At 44.2% G+C, this 14,359-nt stretch overlaps 1 protein-coding gene across 1 annotated transcript in view; it reads right to left on the bottom strand.

The window, feature by feature from the left end:
• The window catches only part of PTAR1 (protein prenyltransferase alpha subunit repeat containing 1), a 77,892-nt gene that overhangs the window by 43,632 nt on the left and 19,901 nt on the right, over positions 1-14,359 (bottom strand). Inside the window, exon 3 of the mRNA XM_040356781.1 lies at positions 1,646-1,712. Within this exon, the coding sequence (XP_040212715.1) occupies positions 1,646-1,712 (67 nt within the window). The remainder of the gene's footprint in view (positions 1-1,645; positions 1,713-14,359) is intronic.

Raw genomic sequence — 14,359 nt, 5'->3', positions numbered from 1 at the left:
TTGAGCTATGTTAGTAGGCGAGAACAAAACCTCCAAATTACCCCTTGACCCCAAACATTGGGCTTCCAGAACTACAAAAATTACTGCTTCAGTGCTACATGGTTCCCACCAGGTTAATCCACACTAACCATAACACCTCCACTCACTGCTTTCGTGACAGCCTAGAGGCAGTCTCTCATGCATACCTGGTGGTCCTGCCCAGTGGTGACAAGCATTTGACATGATCCAAACCCTCTTCTGCCAATCAGTGCCACCAAACCCAGTAGAAGAGCTCCTCAACCGAAAACCAGATGGGCCAAGTCTCAATTCACCCTCATGACACAGATCCTTACAGCCACGAAACTGATAATTGCAAAGGCGTGGCCTTTGCCACATCTGCCTCGGAAGTCAAAACGCAAATGCACTGGACTAATTAGAAACTCACTGATAGACTTCAAGGTAACATGTCTAAATTTTGTAAATTATAGGAATCATGAGTCCCAGCTTATCTTCCAAACAATTTCAAATGGTGACTCTTGCACCTATGACAACAGTCTCTACGTTTCCTTACAATCTCGGTAAAGTGCCAACCCTCCTGGTCGGTTCCTCCAACTCCCTCCCACTGCCCCTCACCCCCCTAATTTTCGACCCTACACCTCCTTACTTTTGACTCTCTACTACCTCTTAATTCCATTTACTAGTTATATCTTATCAAGTATACTTAATTTGTGATCCGTTTTGCTTCATGCACTGCAAACACCATGGTCATTGTTACCATGTTAACGCAGTTGTATAGTCCATATGTTACAATATCACACTGTATATTGTTACTGGTCATTTCATCTTCTCACACATATTGCCAGTACAAAATACCAGGACTTGAGCATTTTTGTACTTTTTTTTTTAACTAAAAACTTATTCAATAAGAAAATTGAACCCCATTAAAAAAAGTTAAGAAATTAATCATGGTAACAATAATAATTATATTGAGTAAAATAGTAGTAATAATAACAAATATTATTCATGATCCTTTTTATAGTCCAAGAGATAGTCTGTATACTGGCAAAGCGTACACTTAGACTTATGCTTGGACTGCCTTAAAAAAATATTTTATTATCCTCTATATAATTCTTGTGTTTACAAAATAATTTTTCATTGCCATCTTCTTTCATGTCATGCAAAGCCTTGTTTGTTCGATTTTTTTAAGTATGAATACTATAATAATTAAACTAAAATCAATTTTTCTGGCATCGAACAAGAACATTTTTCCAAAATGACAATGTGTACTAGGCTTAAGTTAGAAATGAAAAATACACAAGCTAAAATAAAGCCTGAAAGGTCCACAACTTTTGCAAGAAATACTACATAAATACCACTATAACTATTAGGGTAGAAACTCCTTATGTAGGGAAATGTTTGGCTTAAAGATAAAAATAAAAATATATGCTGCGTGTCCCATAAGATTATCTGCCAGCATCCTGTCAATGAATAATCTGTAATGACGTGTGTGCCCAAGTTCTGCCTAATGAAAAGAGAAACATGGATGCAATATTTATACTGGGTTATCAGCGTTCCATGAATTGTAAACCAATATAAATTTAACAAGTGTACTCAGATAGCGTAGGATAGTAGAGGAAAGGGTGCAAGTCTCAAGTGTAGTACTAACCTTACATTCCAGGCTGTGGCAAAATCTGGATTCAGAAGCAGTAGTGTGCACGTTACATCAATAAGCTCTACAAGACAGGAAAGGAAACACTGCATTACTAATCTAGTATATATAAAATATGAATACATCTGTAAATGCCTAATCTTTTACTGTAGACGCATACCAATTAATCAAATATAATACATAAGAGGTCCTATGCCACTTTATTTTTTATTTTTTTTTAAACACCTAAATTGCTATCAACACAGCAGGAAGATGCTGCTCCAACGGCAAATTGATTGCACAATTAATAGAAAGTAGCTGTAAATCAACAGAGCTATGAAAATTCCATGTTACTCGGCATCTATCAGTATTTACTCAGCACCTAAATGTGAGCCACATACAAACCTTGAAATAATTACTAGCCTACCCGGTAAAGACATCTGTTCTCCAATCAGGCCACTGTATCCATCTGTAAACATATTCTGGGGTACTGTAGACTGGAATGGAAACTCCTCAGCACACGGTTATTTGAAGGGGCACCTAAGGCCAATCTGCCTGTAGAAAACTATGCAAGACTTAAGCAGACCATACACGGTCGAATTTCGAACAAATTTTCTTTTCAAAAATCTAAAATTTTGTGATCCGATGAAGCCACCATTGATTTTCGAAATTCGGCCGACCAAACCTTCATGTTGCCGGGAATATTCTTTTCTCTCTGGGAATATTCTTTTCTTGCAAATGCGCATTTTTTTTCTATTACATTTCTCGCACGATTCTTCCATCATTGATCAAAAAATTGTTTGTTTTTTTTAAAAAAAATCCAACATGTCGGATTCCTCAAATTTGATTTCCGCACTAAAATCGGCTGTTGCAAAATTTGTTCGAAAAGTCGAACCGTGTATGGCCGCCTTTAAGGTAAACTACTGAAAATCGCCAATGTTTCTTTATAAGCATTAGCAGGTCAGTACATTTTACTTCTTGCTAGAAGTACAGTAGCTCTTTACGGAAGGTGCTAAAATGTGCTTGTTGAAAAACAGCAAAATGAATATCATACATTTAAAGAAGGAAAAAAGGATGACGAAAATAACCCAACTTTTTTTCCCCTTTCCGCTGAGCTAGGCGCAAGTTTCAAATTATTACACCCAGAGCATAGTTTTGATAGGCCGATAATCCATCATAAGGAGACTTCTCTTTTAGGTTAGCTTGAACAAGAATCTTTGTTCTGAGCCTCTCATTTCTACTCATTTATTTTCAACGCCTGCCACAAGAGTAGCAGATCAATAGTTTCTAGGGTTCATAATCACACAGCCAACGTATGTTTACTTGTCCCTCCAGCTGGTCAGAACCAAAAACAAATACAATACCATAAATAGTTGGCAGTTCTTGCTGATAAGGTGTATAGACCTGGGTTCAGTTCACATAATTATTAGAACAATAAAAAAAATACAATTTATCAAACATACAACAAACCAGTATAGTAAACATTTTAGTAAAAGCAGCTATTGGTAAATTGATTTTTGCATAAAAACTCAACTGCACCGTGGTATAAGGCCTGTGTTGACGGCTTTGGGCTTGTGTTGACATACATTTTAAGACACTTCTGAGATCATTTGGAATTCATTGAAGGTGCATTAAATTGCCACTCTCTCAGTTCAAGGTGATAAAATTGGTGGAGTATCAGCTGGTAGCAAGATCCACTTGGGAAATATTCTTTATTGGCCACTAGGTGGAATGTAGTTTGTGGCAATGATGTCATCTAGGTGGATCACAAACTACATTCCACCTAGTGGCCAATAAAGAATATTTCCTAAGTGAATCTCACTACCAGCAGATACCCTGCCAATTTTATCACCTTGAACTTCGAAAGTGGCAATCTGAAAGCCACGAAACACATTTTATTTGGCGAAATAAAGCAATTGGATGTTTTACTAAAGCAGATGACTCATGTGTATCCTTTGAACTACTACATCAGATGCCTCTGCCAATCGAACCAAGGGACCTTTTTGCCTAAATCTTTCTAACACACAGGTTTACTTACAGTATCTACACATATATAGAGAGAGAAAGAGAACTTTATAGGAGTGTGTGAAACATTAAAGTGATTGTAAGGCTTCGTTTTTTTTTTTAAACAACAAACATGTCATACGTAACTGTGCAGTTCATTTTGCACAGAGTGGCCCCGATCCTCGACTTCTGGGGTCCCACAGCGGAGCTGGTAGCTCCTCCCTGCATAGTATAACCCCCCCCCCTGGAGAAGCGCTCTTCCGGAGGGTTACCTTGTGGGTGGGCGCACACCCGAGTCCAGCATTTGCATCCATAGATGCAGAATGCCAGACTCGGCCCTGCCCCTGTGTCATTTGATTTGATTGACAACAGCGGAAGCCAATGGCTGTGCTGCCATCAATCTATCCAATCAAGAGCCAAGACAACGAGCAGAGGGGAAGAGCGCATCTCTGGTGTTGGAAATAAGGGGCTCAGGTAAGTAAAAACGGGGGCGGGGGGGTTTAAGGGATTTAAGGCACCCTCTACAACAGAATTTTACATTTTTTGTCAAGGTACTCCATACAGATTAATGATTTCGAAGGGGTGCAGACACTGCAACTTCTCATTATAACAATGTGAGCGCACCAGGTGATTATAATGTACCAGACTCTCCCATTTAGAATCAGTATGCAAAAGACATAGTGAAACAACACGCTCTAAAATTTCAAAGCAGAAATAGGTAGGATATGCACATCCCTGCAATGTACATGGACCAAAAATATTTTTTTTTCAACAAAAGTGGGAGTAAATCTTTAACAGGTTTATAAAGCAATTATTTATATCAAGTCCATCAATACTTGACGATTTTAAGACCAGATTTTTTGCTATTGCAAAGGTGGTAAAAGCAAAAATAAAAAGCTATGGGAAAGGGAATAATAAAAGCTCTACGAAAGGAAGGAAGAAAAGACACATTTTAACTCTGTTTATCTTTGATCTTCAAAACTATTTTAATTAAAGTGGCTTTATTGCCATTAAAGAAGACCAGTATGGCGTTCAATATGTCACATAAGTAGATTTTGTGTCTGAAGTTCTATGGATTTTGAATACAAGCTATACAGTACCATACTTTCTGCATTATGATAGGCCTGTGCTTTTTTTATTTCCGATTCATTTTCGGAACAAGCAGGAGTGTAACAGTGGTGACAGTATTACCACCTCTTTTTGTTCACCAGCTAAAAGCTTGTTGCGTCAAAGTTGCAACTGTCTATGTTTTATAAAATCTACAATATTTTTGTTCTATTTAAAAAGTATGCTAATCCTGTATCTTCCTGTGTGAGGAATACAAATTGCCCACTGTTATTTATTTTAACTCAAAATGCTGAATTTGAAAGTACGGAAAAAGCATAATATACAGAAATCACGATAATGGACCGTAGCAACTAGAGTGCAGTCCCAGCAGTTCATGTATAAAAGGGCTGGATTTCTGTATTTTCTAAAGCCAGAAGGTATACCTGCCTTATACAATTTTTTTTTTTTTTAAACCTATCGAGTTTAACAGGTAACAGTATCTTCCAGGAAAGCAACTGATTGGTTCACCTCTACATGAAAACACAAGCAGGCAAACCGAAAAAGCACAAAAAAGCTCAAAAATGCATTAAAAAAACACACACACACACACACACACACACACACACAATCACGGAAAAATTAGGGGAGGGTTTGTGAAAAAACGCTCATGCTCAAGAAGCACAATAAAAACGTGCAAAAGATGCACAAGAAAAGCACAAGCTTCTATGAGCATTTAGAGAAATAAAAGCTCAAATGCCTGTAAAAGCAGCTTTTTTTTTAGCTGCAGTGGGCATGAGCCCTAATGCTTGAGCAAGGTATTTTTGGTTAGACCTGCCCTGTAGGTTTGTTCTATAGATTTTCCTGCTTTTACATTGCCAAGATATGAATGGAGTGTGCTCTTTATAATGATGGTAGCACATCTTCCTTTTCTTTGTAGGCAAAAGGTAAATGGTATTTCTTCCTGATGCCTGTAAGAGCCACTAAAGAGTACCAAAGGTTGAATGGATCTGATGAAGTTCTTTGTCTAATCCAGATATTGAAGGATACATTGGCGGGAGTCTAAACAATGAAAAGTCCTTCCTTTTTTTATGGGATCTTTACAAATGAGTGCAAGGCCAGCCATATACGAATTTCTTGATTCAAAGACTGTTGATGCAGGAATCCCTCCTGCCAGGTCTTCTCAAGCATCAAGGGAGTTTCTTCCATGAGGAGAAAACCCTTCCAGACTTTGGGAGTAAATCTTACTAGTTACCATCTTCCTGCTCTTGAGTAAAGCGTTGATCACCCTTCTGAGAGTAGCCTTTTGCCCTTAAAGATTTCAAGATCTTTGCCGTTAGCTGGGAACATTGAGGCCTGGACTGGAACACTGGGTGCTGTGACATAGGTCCTCTCGAAAAGGCCGAATCCAAGGTGGGTGCAGAGACATCCTTTGTAGGTTGGTGGACCAGGTCCACCTTGATGACCACAGGTCTATCAGAATAAATTTTTACCTGGACTGAGTTACCTTCTGATATACTCTCGGAAGCAGCACTAGAAATGGGAATGCATAGCCTATGACGAAGTCCCAATATTGGGACAATACACCCACCTCCAGGGTGCCAATTTTCAGAAGAAAAGCTCCAACTTCTGATCTGTTGGATCCTTAAGCATCTGTGCATTGTCTACAGGACAAGTTAAGTTATTATTCACATTGGAAATCGCAGCGTTAATTGCTGGTACTTTCCATCTTTTGGAGAATTTTTCCTCCAGGAGGATAGCGAGTTGCAAAACTTTTAGGAGGGAGAAAGTGCTTATCCGGATGATCCCATTCCGGAAATATAAGCTGTTCTAGCAATGCATGTGCTGGAAACGCATGCAAAGCATGGGAAGGTTTTAAAGAACCTAAGGAAGAGGCTAGGTTTTCATGAGTCCCTGTTAGAGGCAGCATGAAGGTGGAACAAACCATTTCTGTAAGAGATTGTATCAGTAATTTCTCTTGTTTGGGAAGCTGAAAAAGGTTAATCTACCGTTGTCTCCTCTATTGAGGGAATCATCGGTTTGTTTTTCTTCCTGATCAATTAAGGGTAACACCTCATCGTGAGTCCACTGTTCCCCTAGCAAAGCTGGAGTGGGGGAAGGGGACCTAGTATGTTTCTTATCCATCTGAATAGAGGATGCGATTAAAGCCGCTAATCTTTCTTCCAAACCCTGGAGGGAGGAGGAAAGGGCATCTTCAGTCACGTATACAGGTGCTGAGATGTGAGGGGCAGCTGCACCATCAATTTGTTCCAATAGCTCACCCTGAGTTGCCATACTTGGTGATTCAGGCGAGGATGACAGCGTGAAAATACAGCTTGAGATCCCAATGCCTGGGGGTAAAATTTTTGCTTTCTTGGTTTTTGAGGTGTCTTTTTTGGCAGGCATAGTCCTAAGTACAAAAACAGAGGCGCTATACAATTTGCACTAAAACACTGAAATAGTCATGACCTATATCAAGTCGCTATACAATTCAGCCTAGTGCTGGAAAAAGAGTGTCCTTCCTGAATCAGGAATGCCAGTGCAACCCATACGTGTCCCACAGCTTGTGTGTACCTGTGTGCAGGCAGCCGTTTCCTCCTCAGCAGCAGAGGACAGACTGACACAGCTTTTCTTTTGTTTGTTTCCAGCCTGCGTGTGTCTCGTGGACGTTTTTGCGGCACTGTGGTTTGGCCCCGCACCTCCGGGAAAAACTCTGCCTTTTTTTTTTTAAAGTGTTCCAGACCAGAACATGAGGGGGGGAGGGGAGCAGAAACTGCAGTGAGGCACAGAGTAAATACAAACCAGCCAGTCAATCAAAGCAGCGGTACTTAGTAGGACGCAATAATGTAAGGGGGATGCATCGCTGCTGACCCACTGGTCCCATCAGAGAGAGTGAAAAACTTGTATAGCGCTACACATGCGAACTGAATCGCCTCAAGGTGCTTTCCATCCGGCGTCGTTCTAAACCTTCAGAAGAGGTGGGTCTTGAGTTTTTTCCTGAAGGCCCGATGGTTTTTTTCCATGCGGATATCCGTTGGTAGAGCGTTCCATAGCCGTGGTCCTTGGACTGCAAATCTTCGCTCTCCCTTTGATTTGTAGTTGTATTTGGGGATGTCGAGGAGGTTTTGGTTAGATGATTGGAGAGTGAGATGGGTGGTGTAGCATTTTATTTTCTCGCATAAGTATTGAGGAGCCTTTCCTTGTGTGCATTGGTGGGTGAGGCAGAGGGTCTTGAATGTGATCCGATCCTTTACTGTTAGCCAATGAAGGGCCTTCAAGGATGGGGTGATGGATTCACAGGGTTTCTTACCTGTTACCAACCTGGCTGCTGTGTTCTGAATGACTTGCAGGCGTGAGATCTGGTATTTCGGTAGTCCTAAGTAGAGGGAGTTTGCGTAGTCGAGAATTGATGATTGTTCCGACTACTACCGCTGTGTCCTCTTCTGGGATAAAGGGGATGAGTCTGCACAGTAGGCGGAGAAGGTAGTGGGATCCGCTGACTACTGGTCCTTTTTATTTGTATTATTTTCTATTTGTGCATCAATCGACATCTCAGCGTCAAAGGTTACCCCTAAGCTTTTGACCTTGGTACTCGGGGTGATGATCTGCCCAAGGATGGTGGGTGGTGTACATCAGTGGTCCCCAACGTTTTTGGCACAGAGGACCGTTGTTGTGGAATAGAATCGGGCCAAGGCCCAGGGGGGTTGGGTTGTTATGTAGCTTTTTGCGGGCTATTTGTTGGGGAAATGGCTGGTGTTAGCGCTTCAATCATCACAGAACAATGGCTAATATGGTGTTGGGATGATTGAAGAAGTGCATTATTTCTGTCATTGCATTGTAATATAAAATGAAATAGTTCAAACTCACCATAATGCAAAATCTGCCACCAGATGCGGTTTGTCACTTGCCACGTCGCCTTCCACCAGGTGTGGATTGTCGCTTGCCACATCACCTGCCACCAGATGTGGATTGCCACATCGCTTGCCACCTTGCCTGCCACCAGATGTGGATTGCCACTTGCCACCAGGTGGAGATTGCCACGTCGCCTGCCACCAGGTGCGGACTGATACGTCGCCTGCCACCAGGTGCGGACTGCCACATCGCCTGCCACCAGGTGCGGACTGCCACATCGCCTGCCACCAGGTGCGGACTGCCATGTCGCCTGCCACCAGGTGCGTACTGCCACGTCGCCTGCCACCAGGTGCGGACTGCCACTTGTCATGTCACCTGCCACCAGGTGTGGATTGCTACTTGCCATGTCACCTGCCACCAGGTGTGGATTGCTACTTGCCATGTCACCTGCCACCAGGTGTGGATTGCCACATCACCTGATGTGGTTTGCCACCTGCCATTAGATTTTTTTGTCACCTGCCGTGATGGCAGCACAGGCCAGTGAGGGAGAACAGCAGTAATGCGGGGCAGGTGGTGAGAGATGATCTCATCTTTCTGCTCCCGCACCTCGCAGCAGTGTAGCAGGCCCGCTGTGTTGGCGGAAGTGCCGTGATCCAGGCGGGCAGTGAGAGATGTCATCTCTCTGCTTGCCTGCCACCGCACCTCACACAGTTCAGCCTTTGCGGCCCGGCTGCAAATAGGCCACGGCCCGGCAGTGGACCGGGGGTTGGGGAACCCTGGTGTACATGATGTCCTAGCTTTTGACTTTCGGTTTACGTGGAGAAGTAGTTCTGTTTTTGATCCGTTGAGTTTGAGGGAGCTCTCAGTCATCAATTAATGCCAGGCATTTTTCTAATCCGTGAGATCAGTCGGTTTTTTTCGGTGATCCTAAAGTAAAGTTGAGTGTCATCCGCATAGGAGTGGTAGCATAAATTTTGCTCACTGATGATTTTGAGGGGTGGGCGGAGGTAGTTGTTGAAGAGCACCGGTGACAGGGGCGATCCTTGAGGGACTCCGCAAGAAACGGTGCGTGTTTCTGAGGTGAAGACTCCTAGTTTCACGAGGCACATTGCGGGTGGTATTAACCCTTTATCGGCCGCTAGCGGGGGTTAATACCGCACCGCTAGCAGCCGAATCCCGCGGCAATTCTGACGGTATAGCGCCGCTATTTTTATCGCCGCTATACCGCCACCGCGCCTCCCGCCACAGTGTGAAAGGGGCCTAAAACGTTTTGAGCGCTGGCAGTGTGAAAGGGCTCTGAAAGCACTCGGGCTTTCACATTGGGATTGCGGATGAGGCTTCGCTCCAATAACGCCCCAGTGTGAAAGGGGTCTTAGTGAATACGACAGAGTATGGTAAGTGCATAGACTCCATCTAGTGGAGATTTTAAGGAATGACCATCTCTTTTCCTTAAGGGAAGAAACACATAGACATTATAAAATATTTAAGTCTCTTCCTTACCTTATCGTCGCCGCAGGATTTTACTGAATTAACAGAAAAAATTCCAGCTTCCCCCCCCCATCAGCTGTGTTTAGCCAAACCTTTAAGAACGGGGTCAGTGAAACAGGGTTCCACTGCCGTGGGGCATGTATAGCACCCCCTCAGGAGTTTTAGGTAATTTTACAAAGACCTAAACCCTGGATTTCTGCGGTCAAGCCCTACAAAGAGAGGCATTACAGGCAAAACCTTGTGCTTCGGATACGAGGTCCCAGGTACCATCCATTTAGGCCTCAGTGGCAATGTGGTTGATCTGGCTTCTTTTTATGGAGGAATTGAAATTAGAGGTAGACCGATATGGGTTTTTCTCTGGCCGATACCGATGCCGATATTTAAAATCGGGGCGGCCGATGGCCGATATTTTAGGCCGATTTTTGCGGCCGATATTTTAGGCCGATTTTTTTTTTTCCCATTATCTCAGAAAATCTAGGTTGGGGAGGAGGTTATTGTTTAGGGTGGAAAGGTGGAGTGCAGCCTATCAGTGTCCATCAGTGCCCACCAATGCAGCTCACCAGTGTAGCCTATCAGTGTCCATCAGTGCCACCTCATTAGTGTCCACCAGTTCAGCCTGTCAGTGCAACCTCATCAGTGCCTACCAGTTTAGCCCATTAGTGTCCATCAGTACCACCTCATTAGTGCCCACCAGTGCAGCCCATCAGTGCCACCTCATAATTATTAAAGAAAAAAAATACAATCTTAGTCATTTTAAGGAGGGAGGTACAGAGAGGTGGTTGTGGAGGAGGGAGGTACAGAGAGGTGGTTGTGGAGGAGGGAGGTACAGAGAGGTGGTTGTGGAGGAGGGAGGTACAGAGAGGTGGTTGTGGAGGAGGGAGGTACAGAGAGGTGGTTGTGGAGGAGGGAGGTACAGAGAGGTGGTTGGGGAGGAGGGAGGTACAGAGAGGTGGTTGTGGAGGAGGGAGGTACAGAGAGGTGGTTGTGGAGGAGGGAGGTACAGAGAGGTGGTTGTGGAGGAGGGAGGTACAGAGAGGTGGTTGTGGAGGAGGGAGGTACAGAGGTGGTTGTGGAGGAGGGAGGTACAGAGAGGTGGTTGTGGAGGAGGGAGGTACAGAGAGGTGGTTGTGGAGGAGGGAGGTACAGAGAGGTGGTTGTGGAGGAGGGAGGTACAGAGAGGTGGTTGTGGAGGAGGGAGGTACAGAGAGGTGGTTGTGGAGGAGGGAGGTACAGAGAGGTGGTTGTGGAGGAGGGAGGTACAGAGAGGTGGTTGTGGAGGAGGGAGGTACAGAGAGGTGGTTGTGGAGGAGGGAGGTACAGAGAGGTGGTTGTGGAGGAGGGAGGTACAGAGAGGTGGTTGTGGAGGAGGGAGGTACAGAGGTGGCTGTAAAGCTACCTCTCTGTATCCCCTCCTCTACAGCCATGTGTTGTGGAGAGGGATCGGTGGGGATGCATTGTGCCCCTTAACTTAAAATAAGGGTCACGCTGATGGGCACATTTTATGTTAAGGGGCACTCTGATGGGCACAACAAAACGTGCTCCTTAACATAAAATTTGCCCATCAGAGTGCCCCTTAACATGCAATATGCCCATCAGCGAACACATTAAAAATATACCCATCAGCGTGCCCCTTAAAGGAGTTCTCCAAGCTAAAACTTTTAACCCCCGCTGTGCCCGGGCTGTAAAACTATACAAAATAAACTTTCACTTACCTGCCTACGATCCCCCGTTGTTCCGATATCGCCGTCCCGTTCTCCGGTCCCGGTCTCTTCCACTTCCTGCGGGTCGGTGACTCACAGTGCGCTCAGCCTATCAGCGGCCGCAGCAATGTCCCGTCGCGGCCGCTGATAGGCTGAGCGCACTGAGTCACCGACCCGCAGGAAGTGGAAGAGACCGGGACGGCGATATCGGAACAACGGGGGATCGTAGGCAGGTAAGTGAAAGTTTATTTTGTATAGTTTTACAGCCCGGGCACAGCGGGGGTTAAAAGTTTTAGCTTGGAGAACTCCTTTAACATAAAAGTTTTGTTGTGCCCATCAGAGTGCCCCTTGACATAAAATTTGCCATCAGAGTGTCCCTTAATAACATAAAATGTGCCCATGAGCACATTTATTGTTATTAAGGGACACTCTGATGGGCAAATTTTATGTTAAGGGGCACTCTGATGGGCACAACAAAACTTTTATGTTAAGGGGCACGCTGATGGGTATATTTTTAATGTGTACGCTGATGGGCATATATTATGTTAAGGGGCAATCTGATGGGCACAACAAAATGTGTCCATCAGTGTGCCTCTTAAAAAAATATGCTCATCAGTGCGCACATTAAAAATATAACCATCAGCGTGCCCCTTAAAATAAAATGCGCCCATCAGAGTGCCCCTTAACATAAAAAAGTGCCCATCAGCGTGACCTTGCCCAGCAGTGTTAGTGTTGACAAAAAATAAATGCCCATAGTGAACTACATCAATGAACGAATATGCCACATACCTAGCTAGAATGCAGGGGATGCTGCAAAATAAGAAACCGGGAAGGAGTAGCAGGGGGCGGGGTGCGCACTGGGCGTCACGCCTCTCGCAACGGAGAGCCAGTAGAAGACCCGGGAACCAGGAGCAGCAGGGGGTGGGGCACGCAAGGGTGACGTGAGAGACAGGCGTGGCCCCCTACTCGCAATGTGAGCAAGGAGTGGACCGCGAGCTGCGGGGGAAGGACCGTGACGTCACGCCCCTACTCGACGCCGTACGTAGACTTCCAGGACCTGCGGTGAGTAGCAGAGGCCAATGCGGATGGAGGATTCATGGCGGGGGCGGGGGCACTGGTGACTGGTCAGTACATGACTGGAAGGCAAGGGACCTCGCGGCCTGGATATTGTAGCCGCGAATCGGCCGATTTTTTCACGATAATCGGCCGATGCCGATTTCACAAAAACGGCCAAATATCGGCCGACCGATATATCGGTCGACCTCTAATTGAAATCCAGCATGGATCACTCCTGGAGCTCTTTAGAGCACTTCTTCACTTGTGACCAACACCTTTAGACACTGGCGAAAAAACTGATGTGCTCCTGGAAGGAGGACGGGTTATATAGGGAGTAAACTTCCTTAATTAGGGTTTACCAGTGTCAACACCTAAAGGTGGCCTATTACCCATTAAGTAAATAGTTAAGGCTCTGTGTCCCATGATGTACGATAAAGAAGAAATGATTTACTGTATATTTGTAAATCGCAAGATAAAATAAATGTATTGACAGATGGCTGGCTAAATACTTATTTACATTCGTCTAAACACCAAAGCTTAATTGAGGAACTTACATTTTCCCAAGCTGGCCTTAATTTGTCACACATCACCAACAGATGCTGTAATGTTCTGTGCACCATTTTACATTCAGGGCATCTATAAACTCATCAAAGTTTAATGAAGTGCTCCTAGCTTGTTAAGGCTGTGCTACATTTTAGGAAAAACAGAATGTATGTCGCAATTAAATCAAAACTAAAAACAGCACTTTTAACTTCCCGATATTAAAAAAGAAATCCCAAAAGCATTTAAGGGGAAAAAGGATTAGGTCGTGAGATTTCTTAAGGTGAAATTCCAGTCTGTTAGGCAATCATTCCTTGCAGGTGAACCATATACAGTACATTGCAAGGATTTTTTTAGAAAAAAATAATGCAGCTTGCTTTTCCTATACTACAGAAACGTTTTGCCATCACTTTTAAAACCCCAGCAAGTGGGAGGATCTGCCTTTATTAAAACCACCTGATTAGTCTTGGTGTCTTATTAAGAAAGGTGGTAGTCATAGCATCCCTATAGGGTCTGTTCACACCACTGTGTTAATAGTTTGTATGGCACCCAAACGAACCCAAGTTGCACTGCACTACAAGGTGTGGTGTGATACAAAAAAAACAGAGGATACTATTTTAGGTCTGTAGTGGTGCATAAGGTAGTGCAAATTAATGGGTGGCCTTAACGCAACGAGTTGCCACCTCATTCCCTTAAACCCGAACACATATTAATTACACAGGTTCTGTGGCTGATTAAGGTGATAATTGAGGCTCGGTTCACACTATCGCTGCATCCGTCGCACAGCAGGGGTCCCGTGCGTGCTGGTTCACCGTTTCAGGTCTGATTTCAGCCCGAATTTTGGGCTGAATTCGAACCTGAAACGCACCAAAAAAGGCACACGTTTTTCCTGCACACCACGCCGGCCCTGCTGAGGAGATATGTGAACTGGCTCCATAGAGAGCCAGTCACATTCTCCTGCTACGTGAATTGGATGCGACGAAACACACATTCAATTTGCATAGGTGTAAACCGAGCCTAAAACTCACTTGTTGCATTATCTGCATTT

The sequence above is a fragment of the Rana temporaria genome, chromosome 1, assembly GCF_905171775.1.
Source record: "Rana temporaria chromosome 1, aRanTem1.1, whole genome shotgun sequence".
In the NCBI taxonomy this organism is placed as follows: Eukaryota; Metazoa; Chordata; class Amphibia; order Anura; family Ranidae; genus Rana; species Rana temporaria.
The sequence above is the reverse complement of the archived record's forward strand: the minus strand, read 5'-3'. Positions and strand labels throughout refer to the sequence as shown.